This window comes from Elaeis guineensis, chromosome 3, assembly GCF_000442705.2.
Source record: "Elaeis guineensis isolate ETL-2024a chromosome 3, EG11, whole genome shotgun sequence".
NCBI classification, from domain to species: domain Eukaryota; kingdom Viridiplantae; phylum Streptophyta; class Magnoliopsida; order Arecales; family Arecaceae; genus Elaeis; species Elaeis guineensis.
Window position 1 is genome coordinate 110,370,006 of NC_025995.2, and position 24,961 is coordinate 110,394,966.

The 24,961-nt window shown below is 44.5% G+C and overlaps 1 protein-coding gene across 1 annotated transcript; it reads right to left on the minus strand.

The window, feature by feature from the left end:
* Nucleotides 1–10,590: 10,590 nt before the first annotated feature.
* Nucleotides 10,591–23,990, minus strand: LOC105040968 (uncharacterized). Its single transcript, XM_010917735.4, has 4 exons — nt 23,551–23,990; nt 20,318–20,452; nt 19,832–19,918; nt 10,591–11,059 (listed from the first exon to the last, which is right to left on the minus strand). The coding sequence occupies exons 1-4, from the start codon at nt 23,677–23,679 to the stop codon at nt 10,898–10,900; spliced, it is 513 nt and encodes a 170-aa protein (XP_010916037.1). The 5' UTR covers nt 23,680–23,990; the 3' UTR covers nt 10,591–10,897.
* Nucleotides 23,991–24,961: the final 971 nt, after the last annotated feature.

Consider the following 24,961-nt stretch of genomic DNA (forward strand, 5'->3'; position numbering starts at 1 on the left):
ATCGCGGCCCTTCCGCCACGTGTCAGGGGTTATCGGGCCGGCGTCCTTCGCATTTAATGAAGGCGGCGTGGCCTTCCGGGATGGGTGCGCCGAACCGCCGGGCCGAAAGGGGGCCCGGATGCCGCCACGTGTCGTCCATCCGAGAAATCTCGGTCAGCGGCGTCATCTCGGCCGTTGAGCGGCCCTATATATATAGGTCACTCATGCTTGAAGCTTCATTCCTGACGATTTGCTGCGGAGACTCTGCCCAAGCGATCCTTCCGTCGTCGCCGGCAGCCGCCTCCTCTTCCTCTTCGCAAGGGTCCACCCGGGGTTCGTGCTTCTTCCTGTTTTGCCCTAGCTTCCCTTTAAACCTTCTTTCTTGCTTCTCCTTCTCCTTTGGTCTTGTCTTCCTCTTGGTTCTGGTGTTATGGCCGGAACCTCATCTCAGGGGGCTCGATCGGGAAACCCGACCGATGACCCTCGGTCGACTCCGAAAGTTGAGATTTCTCGCTTTCGAGGCCGAATGTTGATCGGCTTTGGGATCAGTATTGTATCCCGGAGCAGTTCCAACTTTCCGCCCCAGAGGTCGGCGGTCGGGTTAACAACCCTCCGCGGGCCAGGTGGCGTTGTACGTCGAGGACCTCCGGGCTGGTCTTTGGCTTCCGATTCTGGAGTTCGTCCGGAATCTGTTGGATTATTACGGACTTTGTCCGGCGCAACTGGCACCGAACTCTGTTTGGCTAATAATTAGCTTCGCCTTGTTGTGTCAGCTTCTGCCGACCAACCCTCGTATCTCTCTCTTTCGGATATTTTTTGTCCTCCGACCCCACCCTAAGGCCCGAGGGTGGTGGCTCTTCAACCCCCGGAAGGGCCTTTCCTTCATCACTGGCCTTCCATCGTCCATTCACGGATGGAAGAACCAGTTTTTCTTTGTTTCTTAAACTTCTCCCTGGGGCTTCCCTTCTCATTGGGGCGCGCTCCGAACCGAGGCGAACGAGAATAGCCTGGTGGAGGCAGACGACCGGGAGGACTTCCACCGACTCAAGGACATGTCGGTCCCGAAGCAGAGGGAGCTTGTTACCGAACAAGCCCTCTATGACGCTGGCCTGAGCTTGGTCCCCCGTCTAGGTATCGCCCGATCCATCGGTTGTCTTTTTATTTGGCATTCATTTCGTGCATATATTAATCCTTTTGTCGGTATCGCAGGGACACCACCGAGGATGAGGCCGACCGACGCTGAAATCCGACAATATGCGGCGAGGAAGAGGCCGGCGTCGGGGGCCGGACCTTCACGACCACCGAAGAAACCCTCCACAGTAGCGCCGACTGTCACGGCATCGGCGACCGATCAGTCGGAGCCGGTGATCGCACTCTCGGCTCCGACGGTGCAACTGAAGGAGCGGCCGGTGGAGGGAGCGGCTGAAGGAACGTCGGCGGCTTCGCCGATGGGAGTGGCGTCGGATGCCGTTCGGGAACTTGAACGCTATCCGACAGCATCTGCAGCCGCAACGGGGGGGGCTGCGTCAAACTCGAGCATCCCCTCCTTACCGGATCTACTGGCTGGGGTGGCCGATCGGGGGAAAGCCCCGATGGACCCCGCTGACGACACAAGGTCGGGGAGTCGCACTGCGCCGCCTGACGCTCAGTTCCCCGAAGGAGCGTCGGCACTGGCTACCACAACCTGGCCAGGAGGCTGTGCCAGGGGATCCTCCTCCCAGCCGACGTGGAGGTGCTGAGATCTCGGCAAGTGACCGAGATGCTATCTTCGTTCTACCCGACCATGGTCGGGGTAAGTTCTACTTCGCCTCTTTTTTCTTTAGTGTTTTCATTACTTCGTTTTCCTGACGTGGTGCCCGCTTCCGCAGCTGATCTATACCATGTCCGAGCTTGAAGCCGGGTACCGGAGGTTCGGAAACGTCCGGACGGCTTGGAAGGATAGGGCGACGACCGTCGAAGTCGATCGGGCGATGCTGGTCGAACACCTCAAGCAGTCGACCGATCGGGAGGCGAAGTTGGTGGACGAGGTCTCTCGTCTCGGGTCCGAGCTCAAGTCGGCCCGAAAAGAAGCAAAGCACAAGGGTCGGATTGCGCACCGTCTGCGGTGCGAGCGGGATGGCGTCGCCGCCGAGCTCGAGGCCGAATGCGAGCAGCTCTGGGTCAGCCTGGAGAATCTCGCCAAGGCTGAGGAGGACTTGTCGATTGCCCAGGCCGATGCCGACATAGCGAAGGTAGAGGCGGAGTCGACGAAGGACTCTCTTGATCGGGCGGAGGTGGAGGCGAGGTCGGCGAAGGAGTCGGCGAGTCGGGCGGTGGACGACTTCCGTGGCTCCGACCGATACCGAGAGGAGCTACTGGAGTCCGACTTCGCATCGTACCAGGTGGGGTACGAGGATGGTCGGGATGCAGTCCAAGCCCTGTACCCGGAGCTGGACCTCAGCGGCATCATCCCACCGGGGGTCGAGGACCAAGCCACGGAGGAGATGGCCGACCCGTCGTCGGGAGGCATCGCCGTGGCGGGAGAGGCCGTCCCGGAACAGGTTACCGAAGGAGAGGCGGCCCTGACTTCTGGCCAGGCCCCGACCCATGATCCGGCACCGACCGCCAGTCCAGCGCCGACCGACGATCCAGTTTCGGCCGTCGACCCAGTGCCGATCGCGGTGGATACACCGGTCATCCCCGAGCTTCCGTCAGTCGAGGAGATTGACTCCGAAGGATGATCGTGGCCTCGTCCTCTTTTATCGTTTTTGCTTTTCTTAGCACACTTGTAACCGGGCTTCGGCCCGATTTTGTAACCGAATGAACTTAAGAACTTTCTAGTTTCTCTTTTGACTTCCCTTTCCCGCCTGCTGGGATGTGCTTGTAATCGCGGGGTCATGAGGTCAGGGGTAGCAGCCTTGGCGTGCCGCATTAGGACACCCAATCGTCACCCTGAGTCATTAGTTGAGATAGTCGGCGGTTCAGTGTGTGGTAAGCAAGACGAACCCCGACCACTAATCGTCCGTTTCAGGATCTAGACCGAACATCCGTCGTTAGGCCGCAAACCGAATGCCAGAGTCGAACGCACGTCGTCCTGGCGTGGGTCGGGGGTCGACCGACTTTAAGGCACGAGCGTGCTGAGTCGGCCGCACTGGTGGAGTCGAAGGTCATTCGTGGGGAAGAAAGTCGACCGACTTTCGGGCGCATCCCGATGACCCGAATGTCGTCCGATGTGATCGGTCAGACTGCGTCTGCTACATTGCCGCACGCAGTCGATGCGTCTGGTCGGGAAGGCGACAGTAAGCCGAGCTCTCCTCACCCAGACTTTGGTCGGGCGCTTGTATAGTGCTGTGTGATAAATGGTGGTAAGCCGAATACCCTTCGATCGGCTTCGACCCGGTCGGTAAGTCACGAACGCAGCGTTGGTTGCGTTGGCGCCTTTGCCTTTCCCGATCGGAGCGGGGTCGGCAAGTCGGCTGATCGTTCTGCCCGAACGTTCTAGCCGAAAGTTGTAGAAGGAGTGTAACTCCCGTTTTCGCAAATGCATCGATTCTTTTAAACGTTCGACGAAATGCCGGCAGCCAGTCCGACGACCCGAAGTAGAACGTAAAGTCCGTGTCGGGACGTCGAGCGCCGAACCCCAGTCGAAGGGTCAAAATTCCAGACTCCAAAGTTTAAACTGAGTTCGTATTCCCAATGGGGGAGGTACAGATTTCACTGATGGTACAATCTCAGATTGTCGGCGTTCCAAGTTCGGGGGATGGTTTTTCCTTCCAGGGTTTTCAGTCGGTAAGCTCTCGGTCCGTAGGCGTCAGCCACCTTGTAGGGTCCCTCCCAGTTTGGGGATAATTTTTCCTGATCCGAGGGTTTCGAGACCTCCGCCCTTCTCAAGACCAGGTCTCCAGGTCGAAAGAGCTTTGGCTTTACTCTGGCGATGTAGTATCGGGCCACCTTTTGTCGATAGGAAGCCATACGAAGTCGGGCCTTGCGGCGGAGCTCAGGCAGAAGGTCCAAGTCGGCCCTCCGACACTCGGAGTTCTCCGGCTCACGGTATTGCTCGACCCTAGTTGATGGCAACCCGATCTCCAGCGGGATCATGGCTTCCATTCCATAGGCCAAGCTGAAAGGTGATTCTCCGATCGGGATACGGGGTGTCGTTCGGTATGCCCACAGGACGGAGTTCAGCTCTTCGACCCAGAGGCCCTTAGCTTCATTCAGTCGGGTTTTGAGCCCGTGCAATATGGTTTGGTTGGTCACCTCGACCTCGCCGTTGGACTGTGGATGCCCGACCGAGGTTAGTCGGTGTGTGATGTGAAATCTCGCGCAGAAGTCTCTGAAGTCCTGGTTGTCGAACTGCTGCCCATTGTCGGTAATGATGGTGTTTGGCAGTCCGAACCGAAAGATGATGGACTTCTGTACGAAGTCTTCCATCTTTCGCTCAGTGATTTGTGCCAAGGGCTCGGCTTCCACCCATTTCGTGAAGTAGTCGATCGCAACGACGATGAATTTTCGTTGTCCGGATGCTGGGGGAAAAGATTCGAGTATGTCGATTCCCCATTGGGCGAAGGGCCACGGGGCGATGACCGGAGCAAGCTGGCTGGCGGGTCGGTGCTGTATGTTGGCATACTTCTGGCATGGTTCGCACCTCCGAACCAATTCAGCAGCGTCCTTCTTCATAGTGGGCCAGTAGTAGCCCTGTCGCAGGACTTTGTAAGCCAGGGTCTTGCCCCCCAAGTGATCGCCACAGATTCCTTCATGCACCTCTCTGAGGGCATAGTCCGCGTCGGTCGACCCCAGGCACTTCAGCAAGGGAAGAGAGAATGACCTTTTATACAGTCGACCGTCGATCATTACGTACTGGGAAGCCGCCCACCGGAGTCGTTTGGCCTCCGTGGGGTCTTCGGGGGTAGATCCGTCGGTCAGGTAGTGAGCGATCGGGTCCATCCAGCTCGGCTCCGCCGCCAATTACAGTACCTCTTCGACCCGATCGATGCTCGACCGTTCAAGACTTTTCACGAACGTCCGACCCAAGGTGCAGTAGTCGGACGTCACGAGCCTGGAGAGCGCGTCAGCCCGAGCATTTTTCGCCCTGGGGATGTGGGAGATCTCGAAGTACTCGAAGGGCACCACGAGATCTTTCACTTTTCGGTGGTACTTGACCAGGGTCGGATCTCGTGCTTCGAACTCGCCTTTGACCTGCCCAACGACCAGCTGAGAGTCAGAGAAGACTTTGAGTCGGTCAACCCCGAGCTCCAATGCTAATTTCAAACCCGCGACGAGCGCCTCATACTCAGCTTGATTGTTGGAGGCCTTGAAGTCGAATCAGAGGGCGTGCTCAGTAACCACCCCCTCTGAGTTGGTGAGCAGGAAACCGGCCCCGCTTCCTTGAGCATTGGAAGCTCCGTCGATGTGCAACACCCAGGCCGAATTGGGGTCACAGTCGGAGGTCCCGACCTCCACGGGGCTTCCCTCCCCCGACGGTAGGTCGGTCGTCGGGCATTCGGCGATGAAGTCGGCCAGAACCTGAGCTTTGAGGGCAGGTCATTGCCGGTATTGGATGTCGAACTCGCTCAGTCTTACAGTCCATTTCGCCAGCCATCCTGATGTGTCGGGGCGGTGCAAGATGGCTCTCAGGGGCTGGTCGGTGAGGACCACGATAGCATGTGCCTGGAAGTACGGACGGAGTCGCTGTGCCGAAATAACTAGGGCGAAAATTATTTTTTCTACTTTCGAGTACTGAGTCTCGGCTTCATGGAGTACCTTGCTGACATAATATATCGATTGGTGGACCCGATTCTCGTTCTCTCGGATGAGCACCGAACTAACTGCCTCCGGAGAAGTAGCCAGGTAAAAGTACAGGACCTCCCCGACCTCCGATCTCACGAGGAGCGGCGGGGAGGCCAGGTACCTCTTCAGTTCCTCGAAGGCTTGCCGGCACTCGTCCGGCCAGGAGAACCGCTTGGCTTGTCGCAAGATTTTGAAGAACGGGAGGCATCTCTTAGCCGACTGAGAAATGAATCGGCTGAGCGCGATGATCCATCCGTTGAGCTGCTGCACCTCCTTCTTGGTGTCCGGGTGTCGCATGTCGATGATGGCCTTGATCTTCTCGGGGTTAGCCTCGATTCCCCACTGTGAGACGAGGAATCCTAAGAACTTCTCCGAGGTCACTCTGAAGGCGCACTTGGTCGGGTTCAGCTTCATCCGGTGTCGTCGTAGAGTGCGGAAGGTTTCTTCGAGATCCCGAACATGATCCGGGATCTGCGCACTCTTTACCAGCATATCGTCGACGTACACTTCCATGTTACGCCCGATCTGGTCTTTAAAGATCTTGTTGACCAGTCGTTGGTAGGTGGCGCCAGCGTTCTTCAGCCCGAACGGCATTACTCTGTAGCAGTAGAGGCCCTTGGCGGTCACGAAGGCGGTGTGTTCCTCGTCTTCGGGCACCATCCGGATCTGGTTGTACCCTGCGAAGGCGTCCATAAAGCTGAGCAGTCGATAGCCGAACGTCGCATCCACTAGCTGGTCGATCTTTGGTAGCGGAAAGCTATCCTTCGGACAGGCCCGATTCAAATCGGTATAGTCAATGCAGATCCTCCACTTTTTGTTGGCTTTTTTCACCATTACGACGTTGGCGAGCCAATCAGGATAAGTGGTCTCCCTGATGAAGCCTGCCTCGAGCAGCTTATCCACCTCCTCGTCGATGGCCTTCTGTCTTTCTGGAGCGAAAGACCTTTTCTTCTGCCTCACCGGCCTCATTGACGAGTCAATGTTGAGCCGATGGGTCATCGTCTCTGGGGGAATTCCCGGCATGTCCGCCGCCGACCAAGCGAATACGTCGGTATTTGCCTTCAGTAGCTCTACCAAATGTTGCCGCTCGGGGTCGGGTAATTGAGACCCGATCCACACCTTTTGGTCGGGGTTCCCTGCTATCGTGATGGGAACGAGCCGTTCGGCCGGCTCGCCCCGCTCTTCTTCCTCCTGTTGGTCCAGCTTATCGGCCGTCAGGGGCCTTTCGATTCGTCGCTTTGAGCGGAGATCTGAAAGCATCGACGGGCGAGGTGTTGATCTCCGCGCATCTCCCCGACGCCGTTTTTGGTCGGGAACCGAACCAGGAGATGGTACGTCGAAACTATCGCCTTGAGGGCGTTCAGTCCGGGTCTTCCGAGTATGGCGTTGTAGGCCGAGGGCACCTGGACGACCGCGAAAGTCAGGAGGACCGTGCTTTGTCGTGGTTCGGTACCGACCGTCACGGGTAGAGTGACTTCTCCTTCCGTTGTGACTGCGTCCCCGGCGAAACCTATCAGGGGCGTAGAGACTCTCTTGAGTCGGTCGGCCGACAGTCGTATCCGTGAGAAGGTCGAGTAAAACAGAACGTTCGTTGAACTTTCATTATCTATAAAAATTTTTTTTACATCATAATTGGCTATTGTTGCCGAGACAACAACAGCATCATCATGGGGGATTTGGATGCCCCGAGCATCTTCTTCCGTAAAAGCAATTACATCATCCGAGCGTGGCTTCTTCATTGGCTCCCCCCCAGCAGACGTCCCCGGGCCCAACCATTTGGAAATCATATTGATGACCCCGACCGTTGGTCGGTTATCGGTCGCCTCTTCAGTCGGCTGTGGTCTGCGGTCGGCAACCGATCGAGCCGGCGGGTTTCTCCGAAATTTGCCGAGGTACCCCTGACGGATGAGGGCTTCGATCTCATCCTTAAGCTGGATGCATTGCTCGATATTGTGGCCGTGGCCCCGGTGGAATCGGCAGTATTTCCGTCGGTCGAGGCCCTTTGCCTTCAAAGGCGGAGGCCGTCGCAGGTACTCTTCCCCTTCGATCTCCATCAAAATCTGCGCACGAGGAGCAGAGAGGGGAGTGTAGGAATCATACCTGGGGCGTGTCGGCCTCGGGCTCCGACGTCGGGGCGACCTCTGGTCCCGTCGTGGGGGTGATACCCGACCATCGATCGGGGGCCTGCCAGGCACAGCAGGGTCCCGACCCTTTCTCCGTTTCTCCTTCGGGCCTTTAGGCTCGGCCAGGCGTCTGTCGAAAGCTCCCTCGTTCGCGCGCATGTACTTGTACGCGCGCTCCAGCAACTCAGCGTACGTCCGGGAGAGGGTTTTGTCTAGGGAGTAGGTAAATCGGGATGCCCTCAGCCCCCATTTCATGGCCGAGATGGCCATGTCTTCGTTGAGGTCCCGGACCTCAAGTGTGGCTGCGTTGAATCGCACCACGAAGTGTCGGAGCGTCTCATTTTTCCCTTGTTTAAGAGAGAAAAGGCTGTCCGATGTTCGGGGCGGCTTTCGGCTAGTGCTGAAATGGGCCGCGAAGGAGTGCTCGAGCTGTCCGAAGGAGTGAACGCTCCCCGATCGAAGACCAGAGTACCAGGCCCTGGCAGCTTTGCGTAGCGTGGCGGGGAAGCCGATACAAAAGAGAGCGTTGGTTGCCCCTTGGATCGTCATGAGAGCTTTGTAGCTCTCCAGGTGGTCGATGGGGTCGGTGGAGCTGTCGCAAGGCTCCACGTGCGGCATCTTGAACCGACTGGAGATCGATTCGTCAAGGACAAGTCGAGAGAGAGGTTGGGCGGTCTGGAAGTCAACATCGTTCGAGGACTTCTGCCCGTCCACCTACAACTGGGCAAGCCGACGGTCGATCTCGTCGAACCTGCATTCGTAGTCGTCGATCCGTCGGTGTTGGGAGACCGCAGGAGTAGAGTCTCCGGAAGAGTCCGAGAGAGAGGCGGATGGCGTTCGCGGCCGCTTCTCCTTCCTCGCTCGTTCTAGCTGGGAGGGGGAATGCCGTCGGGGTCGATGGGTGTCGCGCCGCGGCCGCCCCTCCTCTCCGTGGAAGCGCTGTGGCAGGTGCTCCTGCGGAGGCGACGGAGATCGATGCGGGCGTCGGTGGCTACTCCTGGAGGGCATCGGACGTGCCGCCGGTTGCCCGGCCGGTGATGGCGGCAGCTGGACCGACTGTTGCTGGAAGCTCTTGACCGCGTCTGTCAGCACGGTCATCTGCCGCACGATCGCCGCGATCTGCGCCTCCGTGGTCACCGCGGAGTGCGGTGAGCTGGGTTCCGCCGCGGAGGGGGGAGGAGAGGCTTCTTCCCGATGGGAAGAGCGCCTCGCCGACCCGGTGACCCTCGATCGCTGAGCTCTCATCTTTGTCATCTCGAATTTCGTGGGGATAGCGTACCGTAACGTCCTGTACATGTGCCCCCCTACCTGGCGCACCAATCTGTTGCGGCCAATCCCCTCGTCGCCTGGTCGCCGGGAACGAGCGCCTGCAAAAAGAAAGTCCACACTGACCGGAAGCAGCTCCGGCGGGGACCCTCCGACGGTCAAGTCAGGGAGGAGACTGGGCAACAGTGAGATGAAGACAGAGAGCTCGATTGAGAGAGAGAGAGAGAAAGGGAGCAAGCCTGAGAGTTTTTCGGAAGGCCCTCTGGCACTGTTGCCTTCCCCGATTTATATAGTGGAGCACGGTATGGCACCGTCATTAATGGCGTGGACAATTGGAGAATTGTCAATTCACTGTAGAATGTCAGAGTCGCCGTAAAAATGTCAAATCGTCATGGGATCATCAAATCACTAGGGTTGACAAAGCCATAGGCGGGATAACGCCGCTAGGCAGTAGCGCCGCATGCCGTTGTCAGGGCTAACAGTCTCTGACAGTAGTACGGCGATTGGAGAAGTCGACCGACCTTAGGTCGGTGGCCAGCTGAGGGGTGTCGGGTGAAGATTCGGACCCCTCCGACGGTCAGTCGAGCACGTCGCGGGGGTCGGACACCGGATATACTCTCGGTCGATCCGTCGGTAGGGAGGGCGGAAAGGGTTTGCCCGACCGACATACTCTCGGCCGGTTCGTCGGTCGGTTGGACGATCGGTCGGTCGGTCGGTGTATTCCAACAGAGTACATGCATTTTGATGCTTGACGGACACACATGTAAAAGTTGGCTGGTTGAAGCAGATGTGGTATTATTGATTTACCGGAAACACAAGCTTTTGGGTGCGGTAATTTTTGAGTGCCTGTTCCGACGGCATCCAACTGGTGTGTCCTTGTGAGGTCGCTGGTCTAAATAGGTGACTGCCCAACGCTCAAGTAGCTGACTGTACTCCAAAATATCAAGATTGCAAGATACATGGTGTCCACCGAACCTCTGATTTCAGCATCCTGTCTCATTTCTTCGGGCCTTCACCTCTATGTGAGAAATATCACCTGCAGACGGTGTGTTGACGAGCTAGAAGCAATACCAATTTACGTAAGTTGGATAACACTGATCTTCGAAATATAACGAGTTATAATAAACTCAGTGGTACGACAGCACATCATGAAACTTTCTGTTCTCCAAATGAAAGTCTATAAGCACCGCTTGGCTATTAGCCAAGGAGGTTCTAAGATAAACATTTCTTAAGTTGTCCGGTTGCATCATAAATAATCCCGGCTGTCTCAACATTAGCTGCACACTGGAAGCCCAGAGTACTAGATTAATGATAATCTTTTGCAAACATATGACATGATATATGACAATAAACAGATGAGATTTCTAGCGTAGGACAGTTTACATGGAAAGCACATAATCATTCAACTTCTACATGCCATGTGGTTCCAATCAGAGATCACATTATGACAAGTTCCTTCTACAACTCCCTATCCTTAATATTTATTTACTGATTATTCCAGGTTTATGAATTGAAGCTTAATGCATCTTACATTGCCATAGTGACCAATGAGGCAACAAGGATAAAAGATAAGCACCGGCACTTGCCAATGAATCAGCAATAGTTACAAACAAAAAAGGAATTGGTGTAAAGAACCATAATGACAGGGTTAGCCAAAAATAACCCTACTCGAAACAGAAGAATGAGTACTCAATAAACAGGCAACAACACAGCGTTGTGCTCAAGCTGTTTAAGTTCAGCAAACTAGAACCTGATCAAACTAATCAAGCAGGTCTCGCTGACTTGCTTTCTTCAAGTGCATGGCCATGCCTGAAGTTGAGAATGCCTGAAAGGCCTCGTCCCTTGGCAAGCTGCTCTATTTCATTGAGCTTCTGCTTGAGTAGCTCTAGCTCTCTTGCCAGATCCTCCTCTCTTTGTTTCATTGCCTTAAAGAAGAAAAATATTGTTGTAAGATATCAAACAAAGGCAATCATAATAGAAGACAGGGATTATATGCAAGACTGCTCAGAGTTAATTACAAGAAGCAAGGAGATACAATATCATGCTCCTTGCCATCCTTATACAGATGATAAGGGAGAATGAAGAAGAATCCACGGAAAAATGTGACCCACCTGAAATTAGATAATCTCAGGAAAATGGGCATTTAATACTTCCATCCCATTGTGGGAAGCCATTAAATGAATCTATGCATCTTGTAAAACTGTGAAATCACTTCAAACATGTCCAAAAATATCAAGGACAACCTTTATGTTTTCGGGATGGAGGAACCATTTAATCTATGAAATTATCGAGTGAACTATTTTGCTTCAAAATTATGATGGATTTCCAAACCAAGGTTTTTGTTTCAGCATACAGAGCCAGGCTCGTCAATTTATTACAGCAGGTGTGCAGTGACAGTCATGAGTCTGTGCAGGTCATACCAATCTTCTCTTCCTACCATATCTAACAGCTTAATCAATGCATTTCAGTAAATTCTTCTTTAACTTGAACAAGTATATTACATACTTCAGCAAGAAAAGATTCCTTCACCACTTCCATGATAAAAGTATGCCATTAGTCAATCGCAGTTATCTTAATAAAATTGACTGCAATGTGTTGAACTAGCTGCCCACCTTCACCTTCTCAAACAAATTAAAATCCCAAAAAAGAAACATGCAAAGCATGCACAAATAGCATTCATAAGATTTTAAACATGCCAATAAAGTCCACTAAGGAAGCAGAGCCAGGATAACCAGTGCAAAAGCAGGGAGGTGATAATATTAGTTTGTGCGTCACCTGGTCAAAGTACAAAAATGCGACGTTCGAGATAAAACAGTGGCAAAAGAAGAACTACCATTAACTTAAACTATTTACAAACAGCAGCCTCTGGTAATAGCTTGCAAAACTTTCCACCAGAAAATCCAGATTTCTTTGCTTGGTTTTAGCTAGCATGTGACAACCTATATCTGTTTCATTTTCCTACTTAGGGCCTATTTGGATAGGCCCACTGGCTTGGGCTGACAAGAGTAATTCTTTGTACACCGCCCCCGGTGTAAAAATTCCGATGTGGAGCGCACCGCATCGTTTGGTTGGTCCACGCAGCACCCATGTGGCATGATGTGATGGCTCCTGCTTTTTCACAGACTGTAGTCTGATGCTCTACAGCATCATTAATTCTAGTCTTTTCAAAATAATGAAAAAACGCTTTTGCCTCAATTGCTTGGCAAAGAAAAAGATGCCTGCTGAGAGAGAGAAAAACTCGGTTGAAATTTTTCATCTTCCCTCCACTCCGTTTTTCCTTCACTCCGGCGTTCAGTGTTTTTTTTTTTGTTTTCTTCCTTTGTCTTCTCTCCTAAAAAACCTCTTTATCTTCCCTCCACTCAAGCGACCAACATTTTTTTTGTTTTTTTTGTTCGAACAATTGAAGCAACACGACCGGACCATCTCCATGGTTGGCCTCGTTCTTTAGATGGAGACTCCCCTCTCGAGAGAGATTCCACGATGAGCATTTTATCATTTTTCAAAAGGTATATTATTTGTTGCGGGAGCATTTTTAGATAAGCATTTTTATCCAGTAATAGCCTCTTTTGAGCATCTTAAATTACAATATGACACTATAGGTTAATATATTCTGAAATTATACAATGTCCATGTAATATTTTGAAATTCATGCCTAAAGAGGGATGTCATAACATTTTTTACAAAATTCATGACACCGATTCACAAAATGCCTTCGGTTTTTTGTTTAGGAGGGGTTAATGCCTTCAGTTTTTTCTTTTAGTACCGGATGTCATAATTTTTGTGAAGGGGTGTCATATTTCTGTTTTCGCATATATTCATCATATTTTTTTTCTCTATGGCGTATTATGACATTCTAGGAGTCATAATTCAAGCCACGAATGACAAGTACTGGTAGGAGAGGTTAATGCCTTCATTTTTTGTTTAGTACTGGGGTGTCATAATTTTTGTGAAGGAATATCATAATTTTAAAAAAAAATATCATAATTCTATTTTTGCATATATTTATCATCTTTTTTCCTCCATGGCATATTATAACACTCTGGGAGTCATAATTCAGACCACGGATGATAGAAAGTATTGGTAGGAGGGGTTAATGCCTTCAATTTTTTATTTAGTGCCAGGATGTCACAATTTTTTTGAAGGACTGTCATAATTTTTGTGAAGAGATGTCATATTTCTGTTTTCATATATATTCATCATACCTTTTTCTTCATGGCATAAATTCAGGCCACGGATGATAGAAAGTATTGGTAGAAGGAATTAATTCCTTTGATTTTTTTGTTTAGTACCGAGGTGTCATAATTTTTGTAAAGGGATGTCATATTTTTTAAGAAAAGATATCATAATTCTATTTCTGCATATATTCATCATCTTTTTTTCTCCGTAAAGTATTATGACATTCTGGGGGTCATAATTCAGGCCACAATGACAGGAAGTATGGTGATTTATTATAACAGTAAGATAGAAATTTTTTTACATAATATGATATTTCTTTTTTTTCATGTTGCAGTTGGATTTCTAATTATTCCACAGCTTGTAAGTGTAAAGCCCTCACAACTCTTTAAGAATTCTTGCAAGCCGCAGTTTATATTCAGAATGTTTGGAAGATAGATTTTTCAAATCCATATTATGATATCCTAGGAATTATATTTTAGCCAACGGATTATAGGAAGTCCTGATAGAAGAATGAAAACCTTCAATTTTTCTTTTTGTGCCGAGATGTCATAAATTTTTTAAGGGATGTCATAATTTTGTGAAGGGGTGTCATAGGTTCAAATCTCATATTTTCAGAAATTTTTTTATCTCTTGGCCATATTATTACTCTCTAGGTGTTATATTTATGACAATGGATAGTTGAATATTCTTGATATGGAGGATCAAAACTTTCATTTTTTTTTATTTTGTGCCGAGGTATTCATATTTCTTATATTTTCATATCAAGTTGTCTCAGAGCCGTATTATTACACTCTGGATGTCATATTTTAGCCAATGGATAGTGAAACAATCCTGATACGGAGGATCAAAACTGACGATTTTTCGTTTTGTTCTGGAGTGTCATAATTTTCTAAAGGAGTGTCATAAATTTTGTAAAAGGGTGTCATAAGTCCAATTCTCATATTTTCAGATCAAGTTGTTGTCGTGCCATATTAAGGCATTGATTCAAAGCCCGTTTGAAGGTGATGGCTTATAGAAATGTTGGAAGATTAACGCGTGAGTCTCCAAATCGGAACATGGACTTAACAGGAAGCAGTGATGGTGTAAAGCAATGTAAATGTGGTCTCTCAACTAAAATTTGAACCTCATAAAGCGATGACAATCCTGAAAGAAGATTCAGAGGTTGTCAAAACTATCACGTAAATTTGATCAATATTGTAGCTATAGTGTCAGTTGTTTAAGTAAATCTCTATGCATAGCTGTTCATCTTTGCAGAATGAGTTCTATTGCGATTATTTTACATGGATCGATCCGAAAATCAAAGGTCGAGCCAAAGCAGCTCTTCTTGAAAAGAGAGATGAAGGGATTTGAAAGCTAAGGTAGGAAGATTATCTGGAATCATTAGAAAATATAGAGAAAAAAGTTCAGGTTTGAGAGAACAAGTGTCAGAGTTGAAAGGAGAGACAATCGGCCTGTTAAAAGAGGCAAATGTCTTAAAAAGGAAAGCTTTTGATATAAAAAAAAAAGTAACAAAGGTGAAAGCTGAATGTGCTAGGTTGAAGAGGGAGCTTGCAAAATGTGACGCAAGGAAGAAGTTTTATTTGATTGCAATAATGGTTTCATCCGCAATGCTAGCAATTGTGTCTTTTTTTTTTTTACTGAAGGAAGAATAGATATAATTTTGAAAGTCATGTATATAATGAATGTTTTGTAATCAATTTTGTAATCAATAATATAACCTTCCTAATCAGCTTTGAAATCTACATTATGTTTAATTTAAGGATGTTATCAGTGTTATCAGTGTTCAGATGTTATCAAATATTATCAATGTTATCAATGTTTAATTTAAGGATGTTATCAGTATTATCAATATTCAGATGTTATCAGTGTTCCGATGTTATCAGTGTTTAATTTAAGATTGTTATCAATTGTATCAGCTGAACTTGAATGTTCCAGTCTATTGGTGCTAAATTTGAATTTGTATAACAAAGCTGAACATACTGAATATTGCCCATGAAACTTTAGCTAAACATGCTGAACAGCAAATAATACTCTTGCTGAACATGCCGAACATTGCTAAACATGTTTTACTGAAGCTCTGAAATATGGGCTGATAGGAGCTCTAATGTTGTGCTAAAGGAGCTCTAATATTGCTCTAAAACATGAGCTGAAGTAATATATCAACCTACAACATGTAATAAAATTATGATATGTTGTTTTAACATGTGATTTCAGAAATTAAGTTATGGCATCCAAGACTGAGGAAAAAAGATGATGAATATATGCAGAAACAGAATTATGACATCCCTTCTTAGAAATTATGACACCTCTTCATAAAAATTATGACACCTCTACAGAAAATGCTAAACTGAAGTTATTAACCCCTCCTTCCAGGTCTTTCTATAATCCTTTGCCTATATTATGACTCACGATGTTATAATACGCCATGGAGAAAAAAAGATAATGAATATATGCGAAAACAGTATTATAACATCGCTTCATAAAAATTATGACACTCCTTCACAAAAATTATGACATTACTGAATAAAATGCTAAACTGAACTTATTAATCCCTCTTTTTAGGTCTTCCTATCATTCTTTGCCTATACTATGACTCTCAAGATATCATAATACGGCACAGAGGAAAAAAATAATGAATATATGAGAAAACAGTATTATGACATCCCTTCTTAAAAATTATGATATCCCTTCACAAAAATTATGACATTCCTGCAGAAAATGCTAAACTAGAAGTTATTAACTCCTTCCAGATCTTTCTATCATCCATTCAAAAATTTATAATATTATGATATCCATGTATAACATTATGACATCTATTCAAAAATTTATGACATCCAAACACAGAACATAACATCTTATATGCAAAAAACTGTAGGAATTGAAATAAATAAAGTTACAACATTTCGGTTTGAAAAAATGACACATAATTACTCTTTTCATTAATGTTGAAGGGATAACATCTGTTGAACTACAAATTTCTGATCCAATTACAAAAGTCAAAGAACTGAAAAGAAAATGTCATAATAAATATTTAGTTTTTTCATTCTAATTTTTAAAAACTTCTTTTATCTTTTGATTGAGGCCCTCCTTCAAGATTCTTACTCCAAACTGTCGTCGGTATTGACTGATATCATCTTGTGTAAAGTCCCAATGGTCTGAATTATCCTTGCGAGCAAGAAAATCCATCTTCCAAACATATATGGATTTCATAATACAGATTTGAAATATAACTCCTAGGATATCATAATACGGATTTGAAAAACCTATCTTCCAAATATTCTGAATATAAATAGTCGGCTTGTAAGAATTCTTAAAGATTTATAAGGGCTTCACACTTACAAGCTATGGAATAATTAAGAAACCAATTGCAATATGAAAAAAAAAGAATGTCATATTATGTGAAAAAAATTTCTATCTTACTGTTACAATAAATCACCATACTTTCTGTCATCCATGGCCTGAATTATGATTCCCAAAATGTCATAATACACCATGGAGGAAAAAAGATGATGAATATATGCGAAAACCAAATTATGACACCTCTTCTTAAAAAATATGATACCCCTTCACAAAAATTATAACATCCTGATACTAAACAAAAAAAACCAAAGACATTAACCCCTCCTACTAATACTTCCGATCATTCGTGGCCTAAATTTACGTCATGGAGGAAAAAATATGATGAATATATGTGGAAACATAAATATGATATTTTTTCACAAAAATTATGACACTTTTAAAAAAATTATGACTCCTCAGTACTAAACAAAAAACTGAAAGTATTAACCCCTCCTACCAATACTTTCTATCATCCGTGATCTGAATTATGACTCTCAGAATGTCATAATATGCCACAGAGAATAAAAGATGATGAATATATACAGAAACAGAATTATAACATCCATTCTTAAAAATTATGACACCCCTTTACAGAAATTATGACACCCCAGTATTAAACAAAAAATCAAAAGCATTAACCCTTCCTACCAATACTTCCTGTCATCCGTAGCCTGAATTATAACTTCCAGAATGTCATAATATGCCATCAAGAAAAAAAATATGATGAATATATGTGAAAATAGAAATATGATATTCCTTCACAAAAATTATGACATCTGTCACTAAAAAGAAACTGAAGGCATTAACCCCTCCTAAACAAAAAATCAAAGATATTTTGTGAATCGGTGTTATAAATTTTATAAAAAATATTATGACATCTATCTTTAGGCATGAATTTCAAAATATTATATGGACATTGTATAATTTCAGAATATATTAATCTATAGTGCTGTATTGTAATTGAAGATGCTCAAAAGAGGCTATAACTGAATAAAAATGCTTATCTAAAAATACTCCCTCAACAAATAGTATACCTTCTGAAAAATAACAATGCTCACTATGGAATCTCTCGAGAGAGGAGAGTCTCCATCTAAAGAACGAGGCCAACCATGGAGATGGTCCGATCGAATTGCTTCGATTGTTCGAACGAAGAAAATGAAAAAAAAGTTGGTCGCCGGAGTGGAGAGAAGATAAAGAGGTATTTTGGGAGAGAAGACAAAGGAAAAAATTAAAAAAAAAAACACCGAACGCCGAAGTGGAGGGAAGAGGAAAAAATTTCAACCGAATTTTTCTCCCACTCTCAACAAGCATATTTTTCTTTGCCAAGCAATAGGGGCAAAAGCATCTTTTCATTATTTTTTGAAAAGACTAAAATTAATGATACTGTAGAGCATCAGCCTACAGTCCGTGAAAAAGCAGGAGCCATCACATCATGTCACATGGGTGCAACGTGGACCAACCAAACAATGCGGTGCGCTCCACGTTGGAATTTCTACACCGAGGGCGGTATACAAAGAATTACTCAGGCTGACAATCCAATTGGACCTATTGGCCCATCTAGCTTGCATTTTCTAAGAGCCTGTACAAACCCAACTCAGAGCTTACCTTCGGGCTGCATGAAGAAAAAAAGATCTATGAAGGCCTTTTTCTTCTTCCCACAGGATTTGAGCTGGGTGGTGTTGAGTTCATACAAGGCCATACTTAAATAGATAGTCCAATCGATGAATCCTACAAGATTTTCATCCCAATCCAGTATGAATATCCAAACATGTCCTTAATAAAATTAAATACCAGAACTGGAAACCCTACAATTTCAAAAAGCCATTTATTCGTTATCAGCTAGAGGAATCCCAGATGCAGCCATGCTTGTTCCCCTGATCAGTTTGATAGAAATACCTGATTCACTTTTGCAGTAACCATTTTACTATTATATTGTCTTGAATATAATACTTGATACCTTCAATTACTCATTGGACAAAACTGAAAAACATGCCTTAACAGGATCGTATCATTATGTTTGATTCATCGAACTGACAAACTTTCAATAAAATCAAACAAATAGAAATGAGAAAATTAGAGTCCATGCAATGGGAGAAGGGAGGTGGGGAGGATGAATATGGATTAAAACAAAAAAGACATCAAATCAAAGCAATCAAACATAGAGATTGTGATCCAAAGTATTTTCAGCTGACCAGATCCGAGACTTTCAGCCCTCTATATTTCTCGGAAGGATCAAAACACTTATTTCAGGCAAGTTGGGGTTTAGATTTAATCACCATGGCCAGATTCAATTCCAGCATAAAGTAGGCATAAGGATTGGAATAAGCCTTACGCCCACCGAACATCATCAGAAAGGAAGCATAACCAAGGAATAGTTATGCCAGTCAAACTTACTTATAACAGTCATAATTATCCCAAGGATAGCTTTCACAAGCTACTCTTGGGTATAAGGGCATCTTTTTTGCCATTTTTTCTTGGACAAAAATGTTATCATCCAAAAGTTATTCCAAAAAGGTGCCTTTTGCCATTTAAAAATAGAATTAAAAAAAAAAATCGCATAACTATTCCATACGCATGAATTTTACTGTTCCTATTTTTCTTATTCTCAAACCAAATGCAACCCAAAAGAACTTGCCACTTTCTTACCAAACTGAAGGATTAAGGAGATACATTATCGGTTTAACTTGATAAAAATTCAAAGTTTACGTTAAACAATCTGAAGGATCCTCCAAGCCTTCAACTGGAATGTATGCAATCAACTTTTCAGATGAAAATGAAAGGTAAAGGAAGAAGAACCTGAAAAATAAGAAAAATTAAGAAATATAATGGTATATGGCCAGAACATTTACTGCTGTCTTAATCGCTTGGTAAATTTAGTCATAAAGATGTGCTCTAGATCTAACATGTGCTTGGGATTGTTTAGCTTCGAAAACTCTGCTAACAGAAAAGTGTTCATCTTTACAGTCTCATGCTATGATATGATCAGACACTGAGTTGGTTAGAGGTCAGTTTGAGTTTTCTGCTAAAAGAGAAAAAATAACTGCCAGAAAGACTATTTTCAAAGATATAGTCGGATTACATATTGTGAAAATAGGTCCTATGTGACATATCATCATGGAAACCAAACAGAAGAAATAAATACTTCAATAATTTATCAATGAGGGAAAGTCTCAGTATATTACCTCAATCTCTTGCTTGCGAATTTCCTCCTTTCTAGCTTCCGACCTTGCACTTCTTTGTACCTCAAAGATTAAAGCAGCCCCAGCAACCTACTAAACCAAAAAGGAAAATAATTAATGGAAAAGTTACCAGAATAAGCAAGCTGAAATCCAAATCCAACTAGAATCAAGTTGTCAAAATGTTGCCAAAAGTAGTTGCAAGATAAGTTGCTAAGAAATTTCAATGGAGTTCATGTACATAAACACAAATGCACTTGCTCACATGAGCTAACAGAGCATGATAATGCATTTCAGAACTCATGAAATGTATGATCATCCATAAGTACATGAGACTGACTTAACTGCCAATACCCATGTACGCGTTTACCCAATCACTCATGACCTTATGAAAAAGCAGATACCAGTGCATAAGCATGTTATCATTCACAAGCACATTAAAACTAGAACTAATAGAACAAATTTTCAAAGAATAGCCAGTTTAGTGATAACCGAAAAGACAAAGAGTTCCCCAATAAGGTCAGCAGCAGCTTGAACAGCTTTCTCCTCATTCAAAGGCCGGATCGCAACATCAGTTGAATGACCATAAATGCGTCTTTGTATGTTTGTGGTGACACGATGGTTGACCTGTTACAGAAACATTATATTAACACATTACATATTATTCAATTCAAAATACCGTTCACAACATAATATTCAGCATGGTAGATAAAATTTACAACATTTTGTGGCTACAGAAGCAATAGATGAATCTGACTTGTCAGTTATTTAAAAATTAAGGCAGAATCAAGATTAACAAAGGAAAAACATACATAAAAGTTGGCACATGTGATCTTACATGACACGGCATATAAATTATTGACACATAGAGAAGAAAGAAAAGTTAATGCGTAACCACAGAAAGGTGGAAAAAATATTAAGTCCAGATAATTTTTAGAAAATAAAAAAGTAAAGATACTTACACATTATGGAAGCATGGACATTAAACAAGAGTTCTGTGTCAGCACCAGGAGCTACAGATATTGATACAGATCATACCTGTTTGGTGGATATCCTATTACCATGCAAAACCAAACTGGAGTTTGTCATATGAGTCTCCATTCAATTTTTATATATGGACAGGATATCTAAATCACTAATATGATGTGCGCATGCATCAATTATGCGGCACATTCAAAGGTACCTTTGACTCCAGAAAATCAATTTCTTTTTATGTAAAACTGGGTTTACTCATGATTTAACTGTATAAGATGAATGAAACAAGAGAAATTTTTCAATGTAAATAGATGCGTGGAATTCATTTTGTTGTCCCAATATTATAGGAAACAGTAAAGCAGAATGGTTAGCATTAACTGCAAAGAGGTGGCCTAGCTCCAAACAGACAGGTATCAGACAATTTCAATATTAATCTCCAGGCATTGCAACTGATAGGTGTGGATTGGAAATAAAATAGGCCTTTATGTTGTGTTGTAGCATACATAAGGTTGAAGAGAATGACAAGAGGTGAAGATGGTGAATTACAGGTTTCTCAGAGTTGATCAACTTACTCAAATAAGCTGCAAGATGGGGTTAAGATTATGCTTGGAGAAAGGTTCTGTTGAAATGCTTATTGAAAGCTATTCAGCAATAGTTGTAAACTTAGCTTCTCAGTAAGGTGCCATGCACTGGAATCACAGGAGATCACTAGCAAGATATATAAAGATCCAGGGAAAACTCTAAAGGAGTTCCTGCTTGGATGAGTATCAAAAAAAGGTGTTGATTTAATGGAAGTCAGGAATCTAATTTATTGATAGACTTTCAGTGAACAGATAAGAGAAAAAATTAGGCTTCATTTATTGACAAAATAAGCACATCTTGTATAACCAAAACCTCATGTTCTATCATTCCTCCATATTATGAATTGTAATTTTTATAATTAAAAATGTAACAAAAATTGTTTTAATATGAAGATAATAAAGTAGTGAGGGTACTATCAAACTTATACAAAATCTCTGAGCTAATACAACAAGTATGTACATGCATACATACATATATTGATGAATATGACCATTAATCATGCACCAAGTATACCCATATACATGCAGAAAATGTATGTCTATTTGATATATGATTCCACTTGTTTTGACAAATTCAACCAAACAATGCATGGAAAAAAAAATAGAGATGAGAAATTACAACATTCTAGAGTTCCAAAAATTTTGCTGAAGTTTTACTGACAACCTTAGAGGATGCATTATAATTTATACGCATATGCAAGTTGGTATTTGTACATACTTTACCACACATCCACGTTTGTATGAGTTTGTGCATGGATTGCAAATTATGCACATGAGTTCCACCAGGCACCCATTTTGCTGTATCAGTTAAACAAACGTACACATATACAGATGTGCGTGCGTGTGTCGTTGTGCATCTGTGCACATCAAAAAAATTGCCTTTCACTCCAGTACTTGCTTCTCAAATTTACAAAAGCTTCAGAAAAGTTTTGAAGACCTACCATCTAGAATCTAGCAATCCAACATTAGTGATAACCATTGTCTGTTATAACTTATTCATATACTCTCACTGAACAATCATGATCCAATTTAATGCCTTGCCTTCATTCATCAAGTAGTAACCAAGAAAGCTGACAAAGCCAAACCACAACCCTGAAACATAATTTGGCTTGAAGAGGGGAGTATTCTTCCGACATGTTAATTGAGATTAGGCACAAGAATGCAACCAATCTAGTCGATAAAGTCTTCAAGGAGATGTCTTTGTCAATTATTCAGCAACAAAATGAAAATTAAGTTCATTTTTCATATCTCACCCTTCTAAGATTGCACTAATGCTAAGAAAGATGCCTTTTACCTCGATGACTCTGCTCTTTCCAAGGGCCAACCAAAGTCAAAACTGATGCTCCTCTCATCACATCTAGCCATTTCTAACATTTATGCTATCATAAGCTTCTCCTTATTCAGTCTATGCCTTCATTTTTTTTTTCCTTTTTTTTTTCTAATGCCTATCAAGCAAAAATCCTATCTTCCACTGAAAGTTGCATCATATGTTTCCTTTTACTGCTTCAACGACAGCTTTTTTTCCCTAAGAACTGTTGGCGACCACTCATATTGGAACCGGAGACCTCTCACTTGACGAGGTGGGTGCTAACCAGCTGAGGTACCACCTAATGGCGTGCACCATCAAAACTTGAAACTTGATTTTGTTAAAGTTGCAATTTTCAATGACGATATAAAGTTATATTGGAGGCAATTCCTCCCGAAAACTGTCAGAGTGGTTCTCCAATAAGTATGGACAGAGATGAAACATCTTATGATGTTATGATTCTTGTTCTATGGGTGAAGGCTCCACGATTCTCATGTTAATTAAGTTCCTTGATCATTACTTGGAGTGTCCTGAGGATCGTACAGCTCCTCTAGCGCAATTTAGGTCATCAGCAGCAACAGAAAAAACTTCGACTAGCATTGACCAAAATTAGTAAAACAAATTAGGGTTCAGAAAGAAAGCCCCGCTAAATATTACAAGAAGAACATAGCTCCGACTGAAGCAGGAGAGGATCGAACATTATATAGCTTCCGAGACACTCCAATCCCAAAAAAAATTGGATTTCATTTTCGCCATCCAAAATTCTACTATTGGAGTGAGCAACCGGGAATTGCTTAAAATCTCCTAAGGATTTTCTAAATGTAAAGAAAGCGAGAGATCGAGAGAGAGGTGGAGAGACGTACCTGAGCGATGTTAATGATGAATTGACGGAACTTAGGGTGGATGCCAGCCTCTTTCTTGAGCCGATTGGCGATGGGCTTGCAGAGCGTCTTCAAGGCCAGAGTTCCCAGCTTCACCACCGGCAGTATCATCCTCAAGTTCTGGCGGTCGCGATTCGATCTCTCTTCCCCTTCTTTACTCTATTGGCGAAGAGGAGAGCGTGGGGAGGGAGGAAATAAGCGCGGAGGAGAGAGTCGCTCTAGATCGCATTTGGATCAGGCGAGTGGGATAGCGCGAGGGAAGAAGCCGAAGAGAAGACCAGGAGTGAAAAAGTAGAAGGGAGACGGTAGCGGCGCCGGTTACTCTGGACGGGATCCAGGAGTCAGAACCTCCCCGGTCGCCGGTCTGGCTATTCCTGGTTTACGAATTGCGGCATAAGGTTCGACTCGCGGGGTCGTGTGTTTGAGAACTGGGAGCGATCGGGGCTGTGTCTTTCGCGCGAAGGATTCACCTCCCTTTGCACGAATCTGCCGCTAGTTCACCCACACCGCACAGATCGTAAAGCGATCCAAACTACGCCCTGCCTGTACCGATGTCAAAGCGAGACTTTAATTTCTCATTTTGAGGGGCTAGATCTGTATCTCACTTGTCTCAGGTCTCAAACCTATCTGCTTGTATCATGTTCTGGATACATCTCCCCGCAATGGTGCATCAGTGCTACCATCCAATCTTTTCAATTTGGATGTTAAGCATCTTGATGGGATGGATTCTCAATGGCAACATATCCAAATTTAGGATTTATTTTGATGGTTGGATCTAGAGTTTTAGGGGATCCATGGGTTAGATCAATAAAATCAACGAAAACATTAAATTATAAGCTGAATCAGATTTATGTTTATAAATATCTTATACCATTTTTTGAGTGGGCTGAGATTTCTTTCCGATCCAGACCAACTCACTCAAAAGGTGATTCAAAATATTTCTAAATATAGGTCAGAGCCTATAATCTAATGTTTATGATGGTTAGACCATGAATCATACAAAATTTTGAGTTCAATCATCCAAACAAATTTTTATAAATATAAATAAATAAATAAAAATTGGCTCATTATTTTATATGAATTTCTAATTTTGCTTCTTCTGCTCTTGGTGATAGAAATGTGAGTTCATAAAGATAACTTTTACGGACGCTAATAATGTGAACGCTTTCCGAACTTCAAAAGACATTGGTTGGGAGATCAGTTTCTCCTGGTACAAGAGCTTCGAGCCTCTCCTGATTTCACTGCCAAAAGACTCCTCCAGTGATTGCCAACATCATGTAAGTTATATGTTTTGCTTATCGCTTAGCTGAATCCCTCAACGGTTGACGGTTTTGCACTGCTTTCTTGAAGGGCTTCTGTCTGCCTCTCATATGTGATCTAACAATAAGATCCC

Bases quoted from the DNA above. Each gene is read 5' to 3' on its own strand.
- LOC105040968 (XM_010917735.4), bottom strand. From the start codon at position 23,679: ATGATACTGCCGGTGGTGAAGCTGGGAACTCTGGCCTTGAAGACGCTC. The intron at 20,453-23,550 runs GTACGTCTCTCC...TTTCTGTAACAG, and splicing joins TCATCATTAACATCGCTCAG to GTCAACCATCGTGTCACCAC. The intron at 19,919-20,317 runs GTTATCACTAAA...TTGGTTTAGTAG, and splicing joins GGGAACTCTTTGTCTTTTCG to GTTGCTGGGGCTGCTTTAAT.